Source organism: Phocoena sinus, chromosome 1 (assembly GCF_008692025.1).
Source record: "Phocoena sinus isolate mPhoSin1 chromosome 1, mPhoSin1.pri, whole genome shotgun sequence".
Lineage (NCBI taxonomy): Eukaryota > Metazoa > Chordata > Mammalia > Artiodactyla > Phocoenidae > Phocoena > Phocoena sinus.
Genome location: NC_045763.1, coordinates 11996573 through 12022234, shown reverse-complemented (window position 1 = coordinate 12022234; position 25662 = coordinate 11996573). Strand labels below are relative to the sequence as shown.

Sequence of the window (25662 nt, the reverse complement as noted above, 5' to 3'; positions counted from 1 at the left end):
AAAAAAGGATGACGAGGAGGAATCACTCCCTATGTTGTAGAAACTAAAAATATATACATATACATATATACATACACATATACATTTAAATTTGAAAATTTAGATGAAACAGAAAATTTTCTAGAAAAATAAAACAACATCTGAAAAAGAGAAGAGTTAAATAGTTCTATAACCATTAAAGAAGATGAGTCAATAGTCAAAAATCTCTCCTTAAACACAAACTCAGGCTGAGACAGCTTTACATAGGTGGTTTTGACCAAATTTTCAAGGAGGACAATCTAATCTTATACAAAGTCTTCCCGAGAAGAGAAAAAGGGAGAACACACCCCATCTCGTTTCATGATTCAAATCCTCACATGGGTATCTTGAGAAAGAGAAGTTAGACGTCAATCTCATTTCTGAACATAAATGTGAAAGTCCTAAACAAAATGTTAGCAAACTGAATACAGCAATATACTGAAAGCAAAATATAAATAATGATCCTGTTGGATTTATCTCATGAATGCAAGTTAGGTTTAACACTAGAAAATGATTAATATGATTTAGCACATTACAGAACATGAAAGAAGAAAACTCTGGATAATCATAATGGATGTGTAAAAAGTATTTGATAAAAATCAACACCATTCATATCAGAAAAATTAAATTGGTCTAGTGTTGGCAAGGATATGGAGCAATGGAACATTCACACATGATTGGTGGAAATGTACTTAGGAAAACACATTAGCTAGTAAAGTTAAAGATATATATATATATTTAATCATTAAAAAAAACAAAGCCATATATGTTAACATAAATAACTTTTTTTAAACATTAAAAAAAACCCCAATGATTTCCAAAACCAAAAAATGTTAGTGAGAAGATTAACACTGCTTTACATTTTTACAAATCTTTTTAATGTCTGGTTTCATAGAAGAGATAGGTGGATTCTCACATCTGCTTCTATATACAATTGGGGGTCATATATTGTTTTGGTTGAAAATCCAGCCTCACACAGATATATGGTTAGAAAAGGGAGGTTTATTTTAATAGCTTTTCAGATAACTATGGATATCCTTCTTTGCCACTACACCGAAACTGGAAAAATGGTAGTTTCTTAAAGGTTAGTTGCTATGTGGATTCAATGAACTTTTTTTTTTTTTTTTTTGGCTGCACTGCATGGGGGATCTTAGTTCCCCAACCAGGGATCGAACCTTTGCCCCTGCGGTGGAAGCGCAGAGTCCTAACCACTGGACCGCGGGGGAATTCCCATCAATGAACTTTTAGTACTCTGTTAAATTAAAATTCACTGATCAAAAATAAAGAAGGTAAAATTCACTGATCGCCTTGCACTTAGAATGGATCTTTTACTCATGCATGGTCATTCGAAAAATATTGGTTCACTGATCTCCCAGACGCTGACAAAAGTGGCTAGTTCAAAGCTCCTGAGTTAGGCAGCCACACAGACATCTGTCCCCAGGACACCCTCTCATCTTGACCTGCAGCAGAGCTTTCTGCACACTTCCTATTTTGTCACAGAGAACACTGAAGATACCAGAAAGACGTGGACTTGAGTGTCAATTTACCTATTAATAAAATTCATACTTCTTACTGCTTCATCAAGGCTATTCAGTGAAATGGGAGTCGATCCTCTGTGTTGTTACGGTGAGTGCTTAGGCGTGAAGAACACACGGCCACCGGCAGCCTGGTGCCCGGGTCTTGGTGTGTGCACTTGGTGGTTATGCACTGGAAAGTTTACCCACCATTGCTTTTGCACCATCGGGGCAAGTGTCAACACAGAGAAAAGACAAATTATGTCTTAGTGGTTCCTGTGAAGACAGCTTTGATCTCACAGACTCTCTTAAAGGGTCTTTTGGACCACCCCCCCCCCCGCTGCCCCCAGGGGTCTGTGAACCACATTTTTAAAACTGCCATCCTGTAGAAACTTGTGATTGGGTACACCGGGATACATGTGATGTCCACGGCATCACTGGTCCTAAAGCCCCGAAATGTCCATCAACAGAAGAATGAATAAACCCATTATCATGTGGCCATAGCCACTGTACAGCAGATGAAAACAAATCAAGTAGAGCTAAGAGAAACCACTAGTGCTACTAGTGTTTGCTAAGCCCCTTGCCACTGGGAGGACTCGGTTTATGTTAAGCATGCAGTTTTACATTCATAAAGAGCAAACTGGTAAAGCATCCATTGTACCAGCAATTTTGTTAATGTATCTGATTAACGATTTTCCCCGGGGAATAAAATAACAATTCCCAAGAGTACAAGCTATCACTAGAAAGCAATTTAGGAAATCTTACAGATTAACCTTGGATTGAGATGACCTTCTTTCCTCTCTTCCACAACTGGCATTTGTTTGCTTCCAGGCCCTCTCTTGGCTCCTTCTTAGTCGCCATCAGGCATCCCCTCTTTTTTTTTTTTTTTTTTTTTTTTTGCGGTACGCAGGCCTCTCACTGTTGTGGCCTCTCCCGCTGCGGAGCACAGGCTCCGGACGCGCAGGCTCAGCGGCCATGGCTCACGGGCCCAGCTGCCCCGCGGCATGTGGGAACCTCCCGGACCGGGGCACGAACCCGTGTCCCCTGCATCGGCAGGCGGACTCAACCACTGCGCCACCAGGGAAGCCCTCCCCTCTTTTTATTTGCTGGTGATTGTCCAGAGTTTTGTCCTTGGCTGCCTTCTCTTCTTACTTTACATACGATGCCTGCGAGATCTCCCCACACTAAAGATTTCACCCTCTAACCAGTCACTGATTAGAGATTCACAAATCTCTATTCCAGCCCCTCCGCCTTTCCTTGGATCTAGAGCCCTGCCTGATGGGCATCTCCCCTTGGGTTTCCTGAAGGCAGTTCTAATTCTTATGTCCACAACTGCACTCATTACCTTCTTCTTAAACCTGCTCTCCCTTCCTTACTATCCACTTTCCCCATCTGGTTCTGTCACACACAACACCCCTACCCTAGTCCCATAGTCTCGGGACCCCTTCTACGTCCACAGGGCACCCGGAGGAACCCTCCATCTTAGTGAGACAACTGCTACAGTGGACGGTCTTTTTCCTCTCCTGACTGTGAGTCAAAGGAGGACGAAGACTAAACTGGATGTCGGAGCTGTTCTGTATTTGGTGTTCAGCAGGCAGGCGGTGAAGGTACTGAATGAATGAAATACAGGATTTTAGAGAACTGCTCCTTCTTCTCGTTCTAGCCTCCTATAAGAGAAAGTATCAAAGGGTTCTTGACGATTTAAAAAAAAAAATAACATTAAAAATATTAAAAAATACATGTCCATTATAGGGATTTTTGAAAACCTAACTATTGAAATAATATCTAATTCCGCCATCAAAAGATAACCATTAATGTTTTGATGTATTTATTTCTAGTTTTTTCCTGTGTGTACACATGCCCACACGCCCTCACTTTACAAAACTGAGGTCAGTGAATAAACTGCATATACAATTCTGCATCCTGCTTTCTCTGTAACATCATGTTAGGAAAATTATACCCATCATTAAGTATTCTCGAGTTGCCATTTTAAATGGCTATATAATAGTCTCTGGGATGTACCCATAATTATCCTGCCGTTGGATGTTTATATTTCCCCCTCATTTTTGGTATTATGAATGATACTTAACATCTCTGTATGTACTTCTTTGCCCGAGTTCCTATTCCTTTAGGATAGAGCCCTAAAAGGTAATCTCACCTCCCTCAGGTCCTTCCTCGTGTCACCTTAATGAGGCCCTTCCTGGCTGCTCCACCTTAAAAATGTGAGCCCTCTCCCATAATACCCTCTTCCCTGTTTTATTTTTCTCCTTGGCACGTATCACTATATAAATACCACGACAGAGTATGTTATGCTGATTGTCTGTCGTCCCCACTAGAACACAGGACGGGGAATTCTGTCAATCTTGTCCAGGGCCGCGCCCTCAGCACAGAAGGCAGTGTTTGGCACACACACTGCTTTGGCAGGTACTCAGGAGTGCTCTTCTGCTAGGCAGTTGATGTTTTATCACCCAATCGCTTTTCGGAAAACTTTTGAGGCTTCTTCCAGCAAGGCAAGAGAGACAAGTCCCTGTTTCTCTGTAGTCTCAACTCTACTGAGGATTTTTCCTTCAAAAATCTTTAACAATTTGATGAGAGAAGAAAATGTTTATTTTGCTTTTCTCTGATTATTAGCGAGATTTATTTTTTTAAAGGTGTTTATTACTCACTTGAATCTCATCTCAGGATTTTGTTCATTTCGTTTTGGGGGGAAGTTTTAAAAATTTTTTTAAAAATGGAGGTAAAATTCACATAACATGAAAGTAACCATTTTAGTGTACAATTCAGTGGCATTTAGTACATTCAGTGCTGCGCAGCCCTCATCTCTATCTAGTTCCAAAACATTTTCATCACCCTAAAACTCTGTACTCATTAAGTGGCCATTCTGTACTCATTAAGTGGTCATTCTCAAGAAGTTTTGGGTTGATCTCCTTGATTAGAAGAAGCTCATTAGAAATTAAAGATAATGATCCCTTTTATGTTGGTTGTAATTACTTCCCTTAGTGTTTAATCAAAAATTCTTAAGCATTTATATAAAAATTTAAAACTTATAATCAAGTTATTAAGATTTTCCAACAAGATTTTCCCCAATGTTTTCAGCCCTTCCCTATCTTAAGATCAGATAAATATTCAGTGTATGTTCTTTAACTTAGTTTATGGGTTTTTTTCTTTTTTTCCAGTGATGTTATTTAGTTAATTAATTAATTAATTAATTAATTTTTTGGCTGCGCTGCGAGGCATGTGGGATCTTCGTTCCTGACCAGGGATCAAATCTGCACCCCTGCAGTGGAAGTGCGGAGTCTTAACCACTGGACCGCCAGGGAAGTCCCTAAAGGAAGAGATTAAAACTAGTTTCTTCTCCTCTCCTGTGTGCTCGATTTTGCTGTTTATTTATATGACACCTTGAGATAAAATGGGAGGGCCATCTTGAAACAAGGTGACACTCACATACCTGGATAACATCTGCAGGCTTGTGTATGTGTTCCTTAAAGATCAGGATGGTGGGGGTATAGACGTTGACGTTGTATTGCCTTGTCATCTCTTCCACCCCTCTCAAACCGACGTACACATATCCAAATGACAAATAATCTTTATATGCGAAAGCAGTCAACTGTTAGGGCATAACAGAGAGGAAGAAATGAAAGTGATAGCACAGCATCTAAATTAAGTGTGACTTGTTCTCATCAGTGGGTGGAGATGAACACTAGCTTATACAGCCCCACTCAGGCTGCTACACCCTCATTCCCTTGTAGGAACGCTACGGTGCTCCATGAACAAAAACTGTACCAACAAAGCTAAACAACAACTAATTCTTTTTTTCAGACAGAGCAAGATATTCATCTTACTGAGATCTGTACTGGGTGGGAGGTTTGAGGAGTTAACTGTACCCTAATTATGTAAGATGGCAGTGACCACGCCAACGGTTTAGCACTTTCCTCTCCCATCTCATGTCACAGTGATAACCAGAGGTGTGCTAGATAGAAGTATAGCATATATTCAGAGGGCAGGTTTGGAATCAGACAGGCTACAAGGGAATCGATATTCAACATGGGAGACCTTGGGCAGGTTATACAACCACTCTAAGCTTCAGTAAAAGTAGGGATAATAATCTGTATCACTGGGTTCTTCTGAAGATTAAATGCTATTATGTGTGTGGAAAGTACTAGCACAGTAATAGCATCAGTAGGTCCTCAATGTATGGTGGTTAAAGCAAATTTCTGGTCTTCAAGCATTTTTCTTGGGATGAGCTATTACTCACAAAAAGAAAATCACCAAAATAAGAGAAAACATTACCCCAGCACCTAAAGTACCTTGTAGAGCAGTGGTACAACGGGCGTTTGGTCAAACAGAAGGACATGCGGTTTATTCTCTTGCTGCCAGCCAGAGAGGAATCTGACATAATTTTTACTTGTAACCTTAAATTGAATAAAGGATGTTAGTTTCAACATTTAATTCTTAACAACTGCATTATAATCCAGTCAGGAGATAATTAAACAAAATCAAATATGTGCAAAAGATTGTTTTGTAAAAAATAAAAAATGCAGACAACTAATTTTTTGCCTTTATGTGACTAAAATTAATTAAAAGAACAGAGATATTGATTTCATATTTTCATGTGATCCAACCCTTAGAGACTGAAATCATAATCTTTTCTGAAACAATTACTGACCATACTATAAAAAAAAAATGAGCTTTCAAAGTTGGCTCTTGCTCCATTATAGACTGCACTTGTTAATCTAGCAGAAGATAATGCAACAACTGCTCTTTTAAAATGGCTTAAATAAAAATAAGTGGGCCCACCCCACCTATACATTACATAAGTTCATTCACTGCCATCTGAATTGCTACTTTTGTGTTTCCCTGCTTATGCCTTAAAATAATCCCAAGAAAACAAATTAAAAACTTGAATAAATTAAATTTCTATCGAGAAAATGTTCATAGTAGTTCAAAAAAGTTTATCTTTCCACTTTGCTTCCAGAATGATCTATATAAAACCGCGATCTCATCGTTTCACCCCACTGCTCAGCCCCTTTCAACGGCTCCATCACCTGCAGGCCAAGTCCAAGTTCCTTAAAGGAGACCCTCACAGTGAGATTCCCATTAACCCCTTTAATCCTGTCTTCTCCCACTCACTAATGACTACTTCATACAAAGCAGGCTACCTCTGTATGCCTGGAACTCATTCCCTTCTTCTCTCTCCTCACCTGGCAAACTCAGTACAGGGGTCATTTCTGCCAGGAAGCCTTTCTCAAATATCTAGGATGGGCACTCTACACATAGGATGGAAACAATCACCTACTAGACTGCGAGCTCCTTGGAAAGCGTCTTCAGCACTTATCATAATGTCTGACATACAACAGGCATTTTAAAAAGGTTTGCGGACCTGTCAGGACAACCCATCATCACTTTAGGAGGCTACAATGCTCTCTGACAATTTCAAGTTAACTCCAACAAATATTTCTTCTGTGGGTGATGATCCTGGTGGGACAGGCTGTGTAGAAATAGGATGGAAGTATCTGTATGTTCACTCTCCTTGGTATTATTAAAAGAATGAATCATTTACATTTAAAGCAACATAAGAACCTTCTTCTAGTTCCTGTGATCTCTAACCTCAGATACTGAGGGAAAAGTGCTTCTTAAATATAAAAATCATAGTTTATAGTTTGTGGGAATTTCTGTGCCTGGTTTCTAGCTCAATCTTTTGTTTGTGAAGTTTATTCACACTGTTGCATCGCTATATGCTTTGAAAGTTCCAAAAATAATACCTCATTTCATGGAATCTGGTGTCTTCAATAGATATGATCGTTAAATATATAACCAAATATAACTTAATTTGAATACTCTCATAAGAAAAGTATCTTTAAACGAACACATGCATGAGTTGGAAAGACCTCCTTCGTCCCATGTTGTGATCTAATTTTTTGTTGAGAAAAGAAGAGGTACTCTCATTCTAGGCTCAGATTCCTATGACAGTGTAAGTCCTCCCAGCGGTTTTGACAAGGATGATTCTTTCAGTCTCTCTACTTCATCTGTTTCAATTTTCAGTCTCTGGCAGACTTCATTTAGATGATTTAGTTCGAGTAATTGATTAATTAATATGTGTCTTGCCCTGCCCCAAATGAAACTCAGGTCTGAGGATGACCACAGGTAGAGTTCGGGGCAGCCAGCAGTCCCAGGAGCCTCTTAAACTACTTCTCAGCCAGGTACTTACTTTCTCCACCAAGTTCCCTGGAAGAAGACTCTCTACAAACTGTCGCAGGTTCTCACGGACAACTGCATTATGGAAGAAGGAGATTTTCCCATTTATGATTCCTAGGATAGCTGGTGTGCTGTGTGCTCCCAGGTGATGGGCGAGGCGTCTCTCGTAGCCAGCGTGGACCACGCCGATTCCTACGCCTGAAAAATACGGAAGACCTCCATGAAGACTTTTTATGCCCTCATGGCAGGTGAAGAAATGCTGCTAAGTAATCTTTTGGTGTGAAAATGAAATCCCGACTTAGTAGGAGGGGATATCTTTCCTGATAGACTGTCTAGCATTCTATCACTGCTGGAATGCTAAATTGGTTCAGTTTTTCTGCATAGCCATCTAGCAGTGTTTAAGAAGGGCCACAAATCTTTCTATCTTTCAGTCTGTTGTTTCTAATTTTGGGAGTATATCATGAAGAAATACTTCAAAAGAAAAGAATCATCTGTCCACAGTGCTCCTATTCATAAAGAACACCACCTGTAAACAATTCAAGGGTTCATCAACTCTGCAATGGTTGAAAAAACCTAGAATCTAACGATGGGCTAGAATCACAATCTTCTCACCTTTCAGAGCATGTCTCCCTTTTACATAAACTATTTTATAGAGATTTTGTACAGATTCTCAGACAGAGAAAGAGATTAGGTTAAAATTACTTGGTCGTATCCCACATAACTATTGTTAACATTTTGGTATCTATCTGTGCCTTTTCTTACGCAAATATGTGTGTGTGTGTGTGTGTGTATACACACAGGTATAAATAAAATAAAATGGGATCATCTGACACTTATTTCACTTAGTATTTGAATAACTTTTCTTGTCTTTCATTCAACCACTGTATTTGGAGGGCTAGCTCCTCTGCTAAACATTGGAGATACAGTAATTGTTAATAGGCAGTAAATATGCTTTTTCTCTTGGGTGTCTAACAGACCTCTAAGTATAAAGTTTTCAAAAACAAACTCCTGATCTCCTCCCTCAAACCTGTTCTACCCTGGCTTTCACCATTTCCATTGATGGCGGCTCCTTCCTTCCTGTTACTCAGGATGAAAGTCTTAAGAGTGATCTTTGACCCCTCTCGTCTCTCACACCCCCCCCATCCGATCCGTCAGCAAGTCCTGTTGGTCCTGTCTTCAAAATACAGCAGGAATCCGACTGTTTTTCTCCACTTCCATCGTACCCCGTCTCTTATGCATCTTCATCTCTCTCCCCTGAGTTGCTGCAATAACCTCCTCAATGGTGTCGTGTTTCTCCTTGTCCCCCTACTGTCCGTCCTCAACAGGGTAGCCAGATTGTTCCTTCTAAAACATAAACAACGGATCATGTCGCCCCTCTGCCCCAATCTGGCAAAGCCTCCCCATTTTAACTCAGAATAAAACCACAATCTTCACAAAGGCCGACAAGACCTCTGTGATTTGAGCCCTGGCCCCCTTCCTCTCCCATTCCTCAGGCTCACTTGCTCTAGCCCCCAGCATCCCTGTTCTTTAAACACACTGGCACGTTCGTTCCTGCCTTTGGGCCTCGGTGCTGGCTGGTGCACCTCCTGACATCTGTGTAGCTGGCTCCTTCACCAACTGCAGGTCCTTCTCAATGAGGACAACCCGACTCCCGTATTTAAAACTGCCCTCCCCACACTCAGGATCCCCTTCAAGTCTCTCACTTTTCCTTTTCCATAGCACTTACCATCTTCTAACACACCGCCCAAGTTCCTCATTCTGTGGATTTTTTAATTGTCTGTCTTCCCCTGTTAGAATGTAAGCCGTTTGAAGGCAGGGGTCTTTGTTTAGTTCTCTGATGTACTCCAAGCACCAGAACAGAGCCTGGCACACAGTAGGAGCTCATCACTAAACCTGGACCATCAATCTATTTAACCCATTCTTTACTGCTGCACATTGAAATGGCTTCTGGCTTTCACTATTATAAGGCATGTTTCGATAGACATCCTGGTACATCTTTGTGTACTTGTGTGATAATTTCTTAATTGAAAAATCCCCCAAATGGAATTGCTGAGTAAACGGCAGCGACTGCAAACTTAATACTTTTAAATTGCTGAGTAGGCTAAACAAATCTATCTGCTGGCCACCTGACTGTGAGTATCTCAGGGGCAGGAAAGGAGGCACCTCAGACATCACATAGTCCACTCCCCTCATTTTACAGATAAAGAGACTCGGAGAGGTGAACTGACTTATCCCAGTTTGCAGAGGTGATAAAATTGCAGAAAGAGAATTCCAACTTGATGTTCTAGAGTCAAGTCTAGTACACTATTCTATCACACTAGAGGCATTAAAAATAACCACTGAACAATGTCAGTAAATGAAAGTGCACCTAAGATTGTGTGAGCAGGAGAAAGAACGAGAACATAGCAGGCACATACCTGAGAGACCCAGTCTCATGTAAAGCGAGAAGAGACGTCACCTAGCAAGGTCAAGCGGCCACACAGCAAAGGTCCAAGGGGGGAATCAACGTGTCTTGAGCCCTTTCTAAGACAGGCAGCATGCCTACAGCTTTATATCCGTTATCACTTTTCACACCCACAAACCCCATGAGTGGTTAAGTATTGTCATCTTCATGGATGAGGAAGCGGGTGCTTGGAGAGGCTGAGCCAACCTAGCCGGCATCACAGTTAGTGTGCAGTAGGACCAAGATTTGAACCCAGGCCCAGCCGACTGCAAAGCCTGGCTCCTTCCTGTCTCCAGTACCCTCTTCCACCCTCGGCTCTGAACGCTGGAGGGATCAATTTCTTAGAGACGGACCCACCATCAATGACTACATAGGCCAGAAGCCACCGTATTTAACTGATCCTGGGGAATATGCCTTCCCAGTACCTGCATCGTTCAGCGGTGCCCTCTACCAGACTTTGGGACTAGAATCAGTAATTAGAATGGTGGCTGGTGGGCCCAGAATCAGGACAAGGGATGCAGGAGTCTTGGGAGAGCAAAGGAAACTGAAGAGATCTTTTGCGCTTGCTGTTCCCCCCTACTCTTCCCTCAGAGATTCCGGAAGCTCGTTCTCTCGCCCCCTATGGGCCACCTGCTCAGTGAGCCCTTCCTCATCTGCCTGATTTAAAACTGAAGCCTCTCACCCCGGCATTCCCTAGCACCCGGCCTTTTTTATCACACTCTACCACCATCTGGCGGGCTGTATATTTTATTTGTTTGTTTGTCTCTCTTCACTAGAATATAGAAGCTCTATGAATGTAGGGTTTTGGGCTATTTTGTTTACTGCTGTATCCTTAATATCTAGAATAGTTCCTGGCACTCAGTTTTTTAAAAACAAGTAAATGGATAAAAGTATTCAAAGTCAGATCCAGATGCAAATTCCAGCTCTGCTACCCATTAGCTGTGCAACCTTAGGCAAGTCATTTAACCTCTCTGAGTCTCAGTTTCCTTATTTGTAAAATGGAGATAAATTGTTGTGAGGACTAAATGACATAATATAAAAATGAGCCTAGCCCAGAGCCTGGAATATAGTGGGCGCCTAATTAATTACAACTCTTATGATTAAGTATTATTTCATCCAGACCGTGTGAAGTCTGAGCTAGAGACTTGTCTCTTATATAAGTGGAATTTTAACCTCCATGAGTCTCTCTCCCTTCCTTGTGTGGAGTGGGATAAACAATGTTACACTCTCACTATGCTCCCATCAATATAGCTTTTTTCTAGTTAAAACAGAATACAAGTGATTGGTTTCATTTACTTTACTTAAAATTACCATTGAGTCCTTGGAATTACCTACATCACCTTCATCAAACATAAGCATTTCTCAGTCTATAAAAGGCTATTCCTTGGATCATTTCTACAAAGGACTTCGGTTCTTAATATTATACCGATTTCTAAACTCTGAAGGAATGTTACTTCTTTCCTATAGACTGACTATCACATGAATTAGAATAGCATAAAGAATGATACATATTTGGTGTTTAAATTTGTGGTATTCTTCCTCTTGAAAAGATACTTAAGATTATAATAAGAATACCGAAATTCCTTAAAGTCCAGACCTAACTAATCCCTTCCTCTCCCTCCATCCAAGCTGGGAAGGAAGAGTCAGAAAAGTCGAAAGCACTGTTTTCTCCCTAAGATTCAGGCTGGGAAATGACCACTATGACTGGTGGTGACTTAGGGTCTCTGAGTTACAGTGGACAACACAATTTCTATCGTCTCCTCCTCTGCCTTGAAACTCTCTACACTCCAAAGTTTCGGGTTCATAAAGCGAGCTCAGCAAGTACAGTTCTCCTATTCTTATCCTGATTCAGCATAACCTGGCTGGATAACAAGGACACACCAGAATCCACATGAACTTGAGTAGCAAATTTAAAAGAAAGGCAAAGTGTGTTACCGTTTTCAGAAATATTTGATTTTTCTACGGATCAATGTTTCGGGCTAATTTGCAGATCCCGGGGAATTAAAAATACAAATATCTTTTCCTCTTTTTGAGTTTGTAAGAGGGTGTTCTTTCTGTAAAGTAGTAAAGATCTCTCTTTTGAGGTGTCAGATTATATTTGCTTTCATTATGCAATCCTAAACGTGTGTCACGTCTTTTAGGGAAATTCTTTCATTTTCCCCTCTGTCGCATACACATATTCATCTTTCTTTCAACTTTTCCATATGCCTTAAGGGATGGTACAGAGCCAACTCAAAGAACATGGCACTGTCAAATCTGGCTAAATACAAACCTGTTAATAAACAAACTACTAAGATGCAAAATGATGTGAAACAACACAAAATCAAGAACACAGAGCTTCAGGAGGAAAAAAAAAATACTTTAACCGGTATCTAGGCAGACCGTTTTCCTACACAGTATGAAGTTGTTATACACTTAGCTATTTTTAGGAATAATTCCTTGAAAGAGAGGAATTATTCTTTCTTTTAAAATAAGAAGTCATGGTGGATAAACATTACATGATCATCCAAATTGGGTTTCCCTAAAACGATATCTGATTTCACGACACGCAACCTCCTTGACGCCCTGGTAACTGTCTGCAGCTCCCAGCGTGCACTGAGTGTGCTGCGATGATTCAGCTGTGTCTCTTACTTGAGTTTCCTGGGTGCGAGGACCAGGTTTACTTATTTCTGAGCAGTGCAGCACATTGGTTACGACTGAACTCTGGAGTTAGACTTCTGGGTCCATACCCCGACACTGCTGCTTATGAACAGTGTGACCTCAGGTGTTCCTTAACCTTCCTGGGCCTCAGTTTCCTCATCTGTAAAATGGGGATAATAATAGTCTCTCCCTCGTTGGGTTACTTTGGGGATAAAGACAATCCATACAAAGCATTTAGCACAATGAAAAATAAGTAAAATGCTAAAAAAAAAAAGTTATAATGTTTACTTTAGTGTTTAATATGGTACTTGGTCCATTAAGAAAAAAGTTCTTTTTTTTACTGGCCATGCCACGCAGCTTGCGGGATATAAGTTCCCGGACCAGAGATTGAACCCAGGCCATGGGAGTGAAAGCACTGAGTCCTAACCACTGGACCGCCAGGGAACTCCCAAGAAAGAAGTTTTAAATGAGAACATGCAATGAATTCCTTATCATCTTCTACTTATTCCTGTAGTATTATACTATTCTGTACTTGCGAATGTGAGGTTGGTGTGAATTTTCCGGGTACCTATTTTCTCTTCAATTAACAGTAAGCTCCTCAAGGTCAGGGGCAGTGCTGACTATTTCTGGACCCTCCTCCACAGCATGGTTGTCTATAAATGCTGGATGCTTTTGCACACTAGTTATTACCAAACTGCATGACCGTAGACTCCATCTAAATAGCTACAACATTTCTCCTCTGGGTGGAACTGCTCCATTTCCTTCATTTACTGCAATTCAGCATTTTATGTTATTCTGAGATAATGTCCAGGCTTCCCCAGACCACCCAGCTAATCTTTAAGATTGTCCGCTTTTTCTGTCAACTCAGAATAGAAACACTTTCTGCAGTAACTGTCTTCAAGGATGCTGCTGCCTTGCTCTGACAGGGAGCGCCCACGGATACATGGAGACATGGATATCTCATCTCAATGTCATCTAACATTCCAAGTGGAACTTGACTGTCAGGAATCTTCAACAAATCCGGAGGTTCCAAAGAGGAAAACCAAACTAATTTAATAAATTTAGTCAAAACCTGCTTTCGAGGAGACTTGGGGGGTGAGGCGGGGGAACAGACTAAATTCCTATAAACGTTGCTTCTATGGATCTAAATCCATCTTCTTCCGTCCTTGTCATTTTGAGTCCTGACTTCTTAGGACTATACAGCACAACAACCCCAAAGGATGGCAAGACCTTCAATCATCACAGATTTAAGGACCCCGAAAGGCAGCAGGGCATCGTGTTCTCCACGGGGATTATAGAGCCAGACTCCCTGGGTTTGAATCCCAGCTCTGCCGAGTACCAACTGTGGGACCTTGGACAAGGTACCAATATGAGCCGAGTCTCTACAAAAGCGGGGTGACAACAGCAGCTGCCTCAAGGAGTTGTTTATGGGTTGATACTCACATTAGTGCTTGGCATACGGCAAGCTGTCAATAAATATAAGCTATTATTATTATGCTTATATTATTATTGTCATGTCATTGCACTTGGTATGTCCAAACCACAGTCATTATTTAGAATCACTTCTCCCCAATTCAACTCTCCTCTGTATTTCCTGCCCATCCAGTTGCTCAAGTCAGAATGCAGAGTCAATCTTGACTCCCTCTCTTTTCCTCATTTCTCACATTTAAATGGTCCTCAGGTGCCAGGTCCCTTCGTGATCCTACCCCTGAAATATCGGACACTTGGCCCCTCTCTGCTCCTACTGCCCAAGCTCAGGCCAATGGTTGCTGTCTTGCCAGGACTGGTAACCTCCCTGCCTCTATTCTTGCCAGGACTGGTAACCTCCCTGCCTCTATTCTCACCTTCTTTAATTTTTCCTTCACGCAGCTTGAACAGTTAGCTTTCTAAAGCACAGACCTGATTAGATCACTCTTGGCTTTACTACGTACTATACAATAAAGTCCAGCTTCCTTAGCCTGGACTTCAAGGATCCTTACCACCTGGCTCCCAGCATGCTCTTCCTGCTTCCTCCACTCTCACCTGCACTCAAGTCACACCTTGCTGCTGGCTCTTCTGAGGATGCTCTTTGTTGCCCTGCCTGCAGTGTTCCCTCTTGCCTGAATGTTACTCCTCCATTTCCTGTCCAGCCAGCTTCTAATCATCTAATCATCTTTAGCTGAAAATAAGGCAAAGGTCAGTGCTTGACAGTCTATGAGCTGAAGAAAACTAACATTTGAGAAAGATTTTTAAAAGGAATTTACAAAATAGGTGCTTTCAAAAAGTTTAGTTTGGTAAACCAGAAAACCCCGTTAACCAGAAATTCTCTAAGGTTCATTTATTAAGTACTTCATATATATCAGGCACTTAAAACACATTTTTTTCTCATTTAATATTCATAACAATCCTGTTGGTTTGACATCATAACCCCATTTTAGAGCTGAAGAAACTTAGGCTAAGTAATTTGTCCAAGGACACGAAGTAGTAAATGATACAGCTGAGATCTGAAAACTGGTCTCTATGACTCCAAGGCATGTGTTCATAACAGCTGACCACTGTGCTATGTTGCCTCACGTCATGTATGTTTGCCTGTTGGCTCTGATCTGACCTTGGTGTAAATGCATTACCGTTCTAAATTATGCACTGGGTCAATGTTTACATTCTGCTATGGGGTTGTTTTTTTTTTTTTTTTTTTTGGCGGTATGCGGGCCTCTCACTGTTGTGGCCTCTCCCGTTGCGGAGCACAGGCTCCGGACGCGCAGGCTCAGCGGCCATGGCTCACGGGCCCAGCCGCTCCGCAGCATGTGGGATCTTCCCGGACCGGGGCACGAACCCGTGTCCCCTGCATCGGCAGGCGGACTCTCAACCACTGCGCCACCAGGGAAGCCCTGCTATGGGGTTTTAATGTCAGCTCCTAGACTGAAGAGGTTAAATGATTTTCAGTACACCACCTGGCATGGCACAAAGTGCAGCTGTGCTGTGTGATGAACCCGGTGGCTTCCGCCTGACCTCGGCCTCTCATTCGTTCATCAGACGCCACAGAAAGCATCTGCTGACCGCCCGCCACACGTGAGACAATGTGCTAAACTTACTCCCTTGTCTTCCAAGAACTTGATTACATCTTAGGAAAGCATTCTGGCAAATCTGAGTACCTGAGTGCCTCTGGACAACAGGTTGAAATTTCTGCTTTAGAATAAATGAACTGATGGCTTTCAGGGGTGCACGCTCTCCAGAGAAATCCAGGCCCCTCAGCCCCTATGGTTGAGTTTGTCCCTTTTTAGTTACTCAATAGGTCTGCTAATGCCTATAAAACACATACATATACACGCACACACATTTAATTCAGTAATTCTAACTTTTAGGAGTTATTAAAATAAATATCCTTCCTGGATCAGTAAAATTTTCCTGGTGCTAAGTGGTGCCTATGAACAAAGGAAAGGCTAATCTATGATTGAGAGTGGTAACCTATAACCATTAGAATACTATGGGTTATAGGCTGAATTGTATGCCCCCAAAATGCATAGGTTGAAGCTCTAATCCCCAGTACTTCAGAGTGTGATTATATTTGGAGATAGGGCCTTTAAAGAGGTAATTAAGTTAAAATGGGGTTGTTAGGGTCACAGAAAGAGTGTGAGACACCAGACCCAGACACATACATAGAGAAGACCATGTGAACACACAGGGAGAAGGTGGCCATCTGCAAGCCAAGGAGAGAAGCTTCACAAGAAACCAAACCTGTCAACACCTTGATCTTGGACTTCTAACCTTGAGAACTATGAGAAGATAAATTTCTGCTGTTTAAGCTTCCCTGTCTGTGGTATTTTGTTATGGCTGCCCTAGCAAATTAATACACAGAGTGAAATCACAAACACCATAAGGATAACCTGCAGATCCTACCAGCATTAAAACTGGTGCTCGAGGGCTGCTTTGTTCAACCAATAATTTTTAAGTTTTTCCACTATATTAGGCCCTCAACTAGATGTTAGCAGACTACATAGATAAAGCTTCAAGTTAGTAACGCTAACTTGATGAAAGTGGCTTACACATTTCCCCTCTCTGAAAATGTGTCCCCAGGAAAACACCAGTCACCATGAATTTGTGAAGGGAACTCACATTAACTGCTCCTTCTCCCAAATATCCCATAAAATTCAAGAGATGTAAAAGTCACCTTCTCCTATACCAACATCTTCCAAGGAATAAAATGATCTTACCCAACCCTTCCAGTTCTTGAACTACTTCCTTCCAAACAGGCTCAATATGGATACAGCTAAAGCACCAATCTGAGGTGATCTTAATGAGGTAGGGTTTCTTGAAGCTATCTGGAACCACTTCGTTCACATAATGTGAAAAGTGCAACAAATATTTTTCATCAATTGAGTCTCGCCGTTCAGAATTAAAAGGGAAGTGAAAAAATGGTTCATCAAAATAAAAATTCTCATGGAAATGGCGGAAGCGATACTCTCGCTGCTGCTTCTGGTGGCCCTGGTTCTCCCCAGCATCTCCATAGTGGTCATAATGTGATCTCTTTTCTTCATTGGAAAGAATCTATAAAGAAAGGGAAAAAAAAAAAATAAGAAATCCGGGAAATGAAAGGAAAAAAAAGAGATCATCTAAAGGACTTTCCTGTAAGCAGCTTGGAAGACATAGGAAAAAAATAAATGTAAAGATACAACACAATCAGATGTTTTAAACACAATCACTCAATATACCATGAAACACTTCTCTTAATAGAAAAATTAAGTATTTCAGAAACAAAATACTTCAGTTGTGTAGCTACTCACGATCATCTTGGCTTTAAAGATTCTGAGCTATCACACTACTAAACACGTCAATAAAGCAAAGAATACTTAATATAACTTTGATCGCTAGGGCTCAACCTCGAGAACGTTGACTCAGTCATACCATCTAGGTTGGAGTCATTCAGACGAAGGTATGGAAAGCTGAGAACACCAAAAAGTAGCCACAGGATTGAATTCTGTGACTGTATGTTAGCTGACTTTGTCTTACTTAGAAGTAACTTTGACATCTAAAATTCAAGAACCTGTTTTAGGAGGAAGCATCAGTCTATAAGCCAAGCACCGCCTGTGGAAGAACATTACCCTCCACAAATCAGGAAGCCATGGACTTATCTTTCTTGCATATTCCAGACCAACTTACTTAACCTGATAGTTGGAAAACTGTTAAAAACGTTGTGTTTAAATGTATTTGTAACCTTAACTCACTTTAATAAATATAGGCAAATTGTTCTGTGATTCTTTAGTATAAGTTTCTAGTATATGTGCTGCCAAAGTAAGCATGTAATATAAGGAAATAGAGACATATGTTCAGGGTGACTCTAAAATTCCAATTAAAGCCTTTAAAATAGGCCAGTTTTCCTAAGAGCTGAGTGTTCAGGTACTAGTTTCAACATATTGGATGTGGCCAAATATGTTGTCTCTACCATCACCTAGAAATGGGGTCAAGGGCATGGGGAACATGCCCTCTCCGAGAGGACTTTACCAAACTGATCACCTCAGATATATTTTATAAGAGCTAAAAGATACATCACAAAGTTTGCCACGATACCTCGTAAGCTTTGCTAATCTGAATGAACTTGTCTTCTGCTCCAGGATCTTTGTTTTTGTCAGGATGCCTGAAACACAAAGGGGCAGGCAGTGAGGATGGATTTACTGTTCTGTACATGGTCAACTGACATCTTCGTACACACAGAGGCAAAGGGAAGGGCATTCTGTTAGGACAGTTTCTTAAAAATGGGAGGAGCAATGAGTTGCTTCACGTGACTACAGTAAATAAACTGTGAACAGGCAATTTCTTCCCAAAGCGCTTCAGCTGGGCACATGTTCAAAGCGCCCGAGAGTGCTCCACGCTGTCACTGAGGAAGGGTGGGATGTGTATCTGTCTTTACGCTGCTCCCAAACACTGCTGGAGCTCAAGGGTCAAGTCACTTATCCGTAAGAACCAACTTCTTTTCCCGGGATGGCAGCATTTCATCCCAATGTTAGAATGGTATCAATGCAGGTATTTCTTCTGACAACTCAGGTAGACAAAGCAAACAGTTTTTAGGATATTCCATGAATTTGTTTAGTAACAGCCATGTTCCAAACGGTATCTTGCTGCTGATGTTCTAATTAGAACATTTTAGTTTTCACTATTCCCCTGGTTATCCCACCTGCCTGACTGCCTACTTACAAATGGATAATAATTACAAGGCCACATGTTTTAAAATGTGAGAAAAATCTAGTTTATACAAAGTGATTTCAACTAATACTGGAACTAATATTTGCTATTATACACAGTTGGCAATTGACTGTATCCATCTTGCTGCCATATATTATTCTGTAATCTTCTTGTATTGGTACCAGTTTCAGCTTTGGGGATTCTAAAGTTTTGGAAAGCAGGGGCTGGGTTTTACTTCCTTAGAACCGCTTAAGATCTAAATCAGTGTTTTATACCAACTGATTTTTCAATGTTCATTTTATTAAGAGATTCTATTACAGAGCTTATTTTTTTGTAATCACTCCTGCTAACTTCTAGTACATTTCCTCTAGCAAAGGTTCTGGAAAGAAACAATCCACTGGGAAGCAAATGACTACTAAAAACAGCACCAAGTACATCGGAATAAAAAAAATGTACAACTTGACCAACTTATTCTAGCAGGAACATGTTTGAATGAATTATACCAATATTCTGACTTCTCTAAAAATAAAAAACCTTCAAATTATTGGCTGTTGAATTTAGACATCATTCCTTCCTTAAATATTTAATCCTGTTACGAATATTAGTAGGGAAAAAATCTCAGCTAGATGTCAATGAAAATAATGACTTAAGGAAACAAGATGGTGGTTCCAAAGTATGTTTCTGGATGACTGGAAAAAAAAAAGTGCTTTCAATGTTCAAACTTAGGCCAAAGGTTGAGAAGATAAAAATTATGCAATTGCACAAATGAAGATTTAACATACAGAACTCTGTAGGGGAAGAAGGGAAGGGTAGGAAGGAGCTTTTAAGGAGACTGAACCAAAGACAGACTACTGAGACCTGGGTTAAAACCACAGATCCTGAAACAGAGGAAACCAAGGCCCAAGAACAAGGAGGATACCATAAGACGGTTTTAGCTTATAAGGAATATTTTCCTTATTATAGGAAGATACCACAAAGTTGAAAACATTTAGAAAAGGATAAATTCAGCTCTAGGAAAGTACCATCTAATGCTATTTTCAGTGTACATGAAACATTTCAGACTACAATATTATACACACCCTTTAAATTTCAAAGTGAAGAAAATACCGTACTTGGTATCTACTGGCTGTCTAACGCTACCTTTAAGGGAAAAAAAACGAAGGTAGAAAAAGTAATATAGGAAAGTATCAGACAAATCAATTACTGTTGAGGTGAATGACTACATTATACCCATTTGCTTCAAATCAAATTTTATGATGCCTTTTTCTTGGGGTGGGAGGAGTTATTCTGCCAGTGTAGATGACAAAAGGAAAGTACCGATAATAAAACTTAATTATTGGGAGAGAAACAGTTTTTCTGAGATAAAAAGTAATTTAATATGGTTTCTGGACTACCTGCCCTTTGTTGCAAAACCTCTATATATCCTAGCTCCCCCCATCGCCTCCTCGGAGCGGTTCTCTCAGGATTACTTGAGATGCTGCCTCTCGGGCTTGAAGTCCTAAAAATTCTTGCCAAATAAAACTCTCAAAAAAAAAAAAAAAACCCACCAGAGGTTTCACCAAGCAAAGGGAAAGCTCTTGAGCAATGTAAGGAATACTATTAAGTGGTGAAACAGCAGAGGAAGGTTACAAATCCAATTCAACAGTGAACCATTCCCAACTGTGACAGCTCATTCTGAAAAGTCAAACTGGGAAACTGCTATTTTCAGTGTACAGCTGACCCTTAAACAACATGGGGCTCAACGGAACTGCACAGTTCAAACCCATGCTGTTCAAGGGCCAACTGTATATGAAACCATTATGAAATGAAACAAAGTGTTCCATTGATAAAATGCTGCCACAGCCAAAACAGCAGAAAATAATAGTACAGCGAAAATACAAAGGTGAAGTAAAATTTTAGACTTTCATTGGATCAAATTTTAGACTTTCTATGGTGACATATTATGCCTAGAGAGACTCTAATTAAGGAGGAGAAGCATATGATTTATTTAATTAATATCATAACACCTTTTTTTAGCTCTGGAAGATAGAAAAGTCAAAGCTGTACATTTTAATAGATCCCACATAACCAAGCTATCATTTCTGCTTTCAAATTGTGTCAAAGGCCACATCCTGTCCAAAAGAATATTGCTACCTTGTGAATTAATTCAAAGGCCACACTGTGTCTAAAAGAATGTTGTTACCTTATGAATTGCAGATTTATGTATTTTGCTTTAAATACAAAGAGGCAAGAGTCTGAAATGATGTAGAAAAAAAAGCAACTTTGCTGTAGAGTCCCTGGAAAGAGGCCATGCATAATCAGAGATTGTGTTTTTAGTATCCAATTCGGGGTTCCTCATGATATGAATATATGGTCTAAGATAGTTACATATTCAAAACATTCAAAAGTATATTTTAAACTATCTTTCACCTTTACTGCAACCAACTGAATACCCAGACGCATCTCTCACTGAAGAAAAATGGTGTCAGGCAGTCATGCACAGCCCGCAGTGTCATCTGCACGTGGCAGCTTTGCTCCTGCATAACTTCCTACCCACCCAGACACTAACCCACTCACTCTCGCTTCTGCTCAGATGGGTAAGTGATTAAAAAAGAAAAGAGCAGGGCTTCCCTGGTGGCTCAGTGGTTGAGAGTCCGCCTGCCGATGCAGGGGACACGGGTTCGTGCCCCGGTCTGGGAAGATCTCACATGCCGCGGAGCGGCTGGGCCCGTGAGCCATGGCCGCTGAGCCTGTGCGTCCAGAGCCTGTGCTCCGCAACGGGAGAGGCCACGACAGTGAGAGGTCCGCGTACCGCAAAAAAAAAAAAAAAAAAAAAAGAAAACAGCAATAAACTACCGGCTGGTGCAGAAGGTCAACCTATGGAACCCACAGGTAATACAGACTTACCAACCATGAGCCTAGTTCCTCCCCGGAAAAACAGGGACAGCAATATCCTCCCTCAAAGGGTAATTATAAGGTTTAAATGAGATAAACAGCATAGAACCTGGAGCCTAGCATGCAGCAGGTACTTGATGATGGCTCCCATCCCAGACTTCCTCTCCTTACTTCTGCCAGCTTTAGCCGCCTGTGTCCTCACCATCCCTTCCTCCTCCCGCTGCTCCCCTCCAGCTATATAATCTAGCGCTTCTACTGTGTCATGTCCAAGGCATCAGTGGAAGAAACCGATGTTTGTCCAAAATAAGGTTTAAATTTATTGCTATCCTGCTAAATCACAAACACTTGCTTATTCCCCAATGTCTACAGGTAAAATTAAGATTTTTCTATGTGATAATTTTTTAAAGTAATGTACTCAGTTCCTGAATATTCTTACTAAATTGAGGGCAAAGAGCTCTTACTATAAAATTTTTTTGAAAGCTTAAAAATTAATAACCTAGACAATAGGACTGGATAGTGTTCTGTTTAGCAATGGCACTCATAAAGAGTTACTTTATGGGGCTTCCCTGGTGGCGCAGTGGTTGAGAGTCCGCCTGCCGACGCAGGGGACACGGGTTCGTGCGCCGGTCCGGGAAGATCCCACATGCCGCAGAGCGGCTGGGCCCGTGAGCCATGGCCGCTGAGCCTGCGCGTGCGGAGCCTGTGCTCCGCAACGGGAGAGGCCACAACAGTGAGAGGCCCGCGTACCGGAAAAAAAACAAAAACAAAAACAAAGAGTTACTTTATGAATCACGGGAAGGGCAGCTTATCCACTCTTGACTATATATATTTTATATATATAATTTATAATATGTTAAAAATATATTTATTAAAGTTTCCTCCTACTTACTTTAACATTAAATAAGTGAACAGTATCAAGGCAATTCTTTAAGCCAAAGAATTCCTAACAGGGGGTTTCATAGTAACAGAGGCTTTGGATCTCATCACTAAAAATTCTAGAATCACACGAATACAAGTCCTTCCACATAAAATACGTTAGACAAATATATATTATATATTTAATGAACACAGAAACAGAGACAAATAAAAGCTAACCATAATTTAGGCTTCATTCTCCTGCTAAAACTGCTTAGCTTATTTTAAACTGCTATTTCTTTGTTTCACCTACCATTCCCGGGCGAGCTTCTTATAAGCCTTTTTAATATCAGCCTGACTGGCTGTTCGGCTGACCCCTAGGACTCTGTATGGGTCAAAATCCAACGCAGACAGAATTTGCAGGATCAGAACCAGAACTATCAAGAACTGCCAGGAAATGCTCAACTTTTTCACTTCCATTTCTCTTCCTTTCCAGAGCTGAAATGATTGAAGAGGCAGTAAGTTTTACTGGTAGAAATCTGGAGAGTCTTGCTTTCTAGGTAAAGGTATAAGATATACAGATGAAAAACAAAACAAAAGATATTTTGCAGGAAAAGTGCCAAGCTGTTTGACCACATCTTCTTAAATGAACAATCTTGCTACTGTTTTTGAATATCACAAATAAGAACTATTATAGATGAAGAGATGAGCAATAAGAATAGCAACTCTCCAAAATCCTTGTATCAGAAAAGCTTCAGGAATGACTGAAAACGAATGAGAAGAAGAAATAATAAGCAAACGTGGGAAAACATACACAGGGAAATCAAGGCAACTACATCTCAAATACACTATTTCACTTATTCTGACAATAATAGTTTAAACTTAAAATATGTGGTTAGAGAATACCTCACTGAGCACATGCTAAACAAATTCATGAAATCTTAAGATTTACCATGTGCAAAACTACAAAATGAGATAGTTGTGATGCTCTTGGGAGTTAAATAAGTATAAGAATGAAAGTGAAATACTCTAAAAAAAACTGCAGTTACAACTTTGTGTGCCCCAATTCTATTCTTTCTCACCATGCCCATTCAAACAAGAAAATAAGAAGCTGTTCTTTAATCACTAGCAATACTGTCATTACAAATGGAGACCTCAGATGAAAAAAAGTGGTGAGAAACATTTTAGTTTGCCACGTGAAGGGGGATTAATGGCAAAGATCGTAGACCAGGCATGATCTTCAAATGTTAAAGCTCCAGCTCTGGTGAGTGTAGTGACTGAATTCACTGTGGATTTTGGAAATAATCCCGGCTGGTAAATGAACAAGGTAGTGCTGTACTGCAGGGACATTTACACTCCAGGAGTATGATCTTTGTGATATCACACAATGATTTTTCAAGGGCCATATCTTGGTTTCTCACAAATCACTAAAATTTTAAGGATCAAGTATCTAATATGGCATCTTACTTAAGGGAGACAAAGCTGTAACACTGTGGATTTTGACAAGTGGGAGTCTAAATTCTCAAGAAATTGACTAATCTGATGGCCACTGTTTAGGACTGCAAGCATGCTGAATAAAATCCTAAAACAAACCAGTTTCTTTTCTGTAAAGGCAATCTATAACCTATTCTCTCACAAAACACATACAGCACGCTAAAAACTGAGAAGGTGATGTAGCTACTAATTAAGCACATGGACTCTGGAATGTGTCTAACATTGGGGTCTGTCCTCTACCACTTTATGACCTTGGCCAAATTACTTAAAACTTGCTAAGCCTCATGTCCTCCTTCATAAAATGGGGGTAAATAATACCACCTTGAAAGGATCAAAATGGGAGTTAAACGTATGTAAAGGATTTACTGTGCACGGGGTCAGCAGCCAATAAGCGGTATTTACTGCCATTATTTTTTCTACCATGCAGTGCAACCAGTGCCTTATTCAACTGTGTCAGTCGCCTCCACTTAGAGGGCCCAAGTGCCGGGGGGCTGTGTTCTTTTGCTGACAGCTCGACGGTGCCGGCCTCAAGGCAGGAAACAACCTGCCCAACAGGTAGGCTAACGCCCTCGGGCAGTATACCCCGGACCAGGCAGCCGGTCCCAGAGACATGGTTAGCTCTGAGCCCCGCCTCGAGCTCCCGCCGAAGGTCGCAACCCTCCAGGAGACAGCCGCATCCCTCGCCGTCCCCAAGAACCCTGGGCCAGGCCCTATCGGCTCCGGGTTCCCCCCGGGCCCAGCGGGGACCGGGAACGAGGAGGAACTGACGGGAGATCCCTGAGCCCGCCCGGCCCCGCCGCGTCTGCGGCTCCGCGCGTCACGCCGGGAAGTAGTTACCTGGAAAGGGCACCGTCCTAACCGGCTGCAACGTCCGTGTTCCAGTTACTTCCCGGGGCCGAGAGCCTCCGGTCCACCAGCGCTCGCCGGGGCCTGGGGAGGGGAAAGAGGAGGGACAAGCCGGAGGGCAGTCACGTGATACTTAAAGGCCCGGCGCACCAAAGGCGCGGACTGAACCGTTCTAGGGCTTCAACTTTGAAAATCTGTTTTGACCCTTGCCACCCGCCGTCTGCGCGTGGTCCTGGCGCGGTTGTCATAGGAACGAGGCTCGCGCTCCGGCTGGATCCAAAAGGATGGTGGCGACCAAAGAGGCTAAAACGTCCCTCCTAGCGAGGCGAAGTCGCGCTGCATGATGGGATGCCAAAACACCTCCCCTATCCAGGGAGGAGTTTCCACTTCTACCAGGAGATGGCCCTTGTCTAACAACAGTTGCTGGGGTGGGGAAGCAGTCGCTGGTCCCTATATTCTCTTTAAGCCTATTCATAGAATCCTAGAGCGTCAGAGTTGGAAGGGACCTTAGGGATCGTTTCTAGTCCAACTCCACCGTATCCTGATGGGGGAGATTGAGACCCAGAGACGGGCAGGGACTTGCCCAAGGCTTAGAATCCAGGACTCCTAATCCTATATACCCAAAAG

General features: G+C 41.4%; 1 protein-coding gene across 2 annotated transcripts in view; it reads right to left on the bottom strand.

Annotated features, from left to right (window-relative positions):
- The window catches only part of DNAJC16 (DnaJ heat shock protein family (Hsp40) member C16), a 37228-nt gene extending 11829 nt beyond the window's left edge, over positions 1-25399 (bottom strand). The window contains exons 1-7 of one of the 2 annotated variants that reach the window (XM_032621400.1): positions 25027-25399; positions 23009-23193; positions 18355-18421; positions 17001-17334; positions 7741-7925; positions 5840-5944; positions 4981-5139 (exon numbers count right to left, since the gene is read on the bottom strand). In XM_032621400.1, the coding sequence (XP_032477291.1) occupies positions 4981-5139; positions 5840-5944; positions 7741-7925; positions 17001-17334; positions 18355-18421; positions 23009-23175 (1017 nt within the window). In that variant the 5' untranslated portion in view covers positions 23176-23193; positions 25027-25399. The remainder of the gene's footprint in view (positions 1-4980; positions 5140-5839; positions 5945-7740; positions 7926-17000; positions 17335-18354; positions 18422-23008; positions 23194-25026) is intronic. The other variant, XM_032621410.1, reaches the window with a different exon arrangement.
- Between the last annotated feature and the right edge of the window lie 263 nt (positions 25400-25662).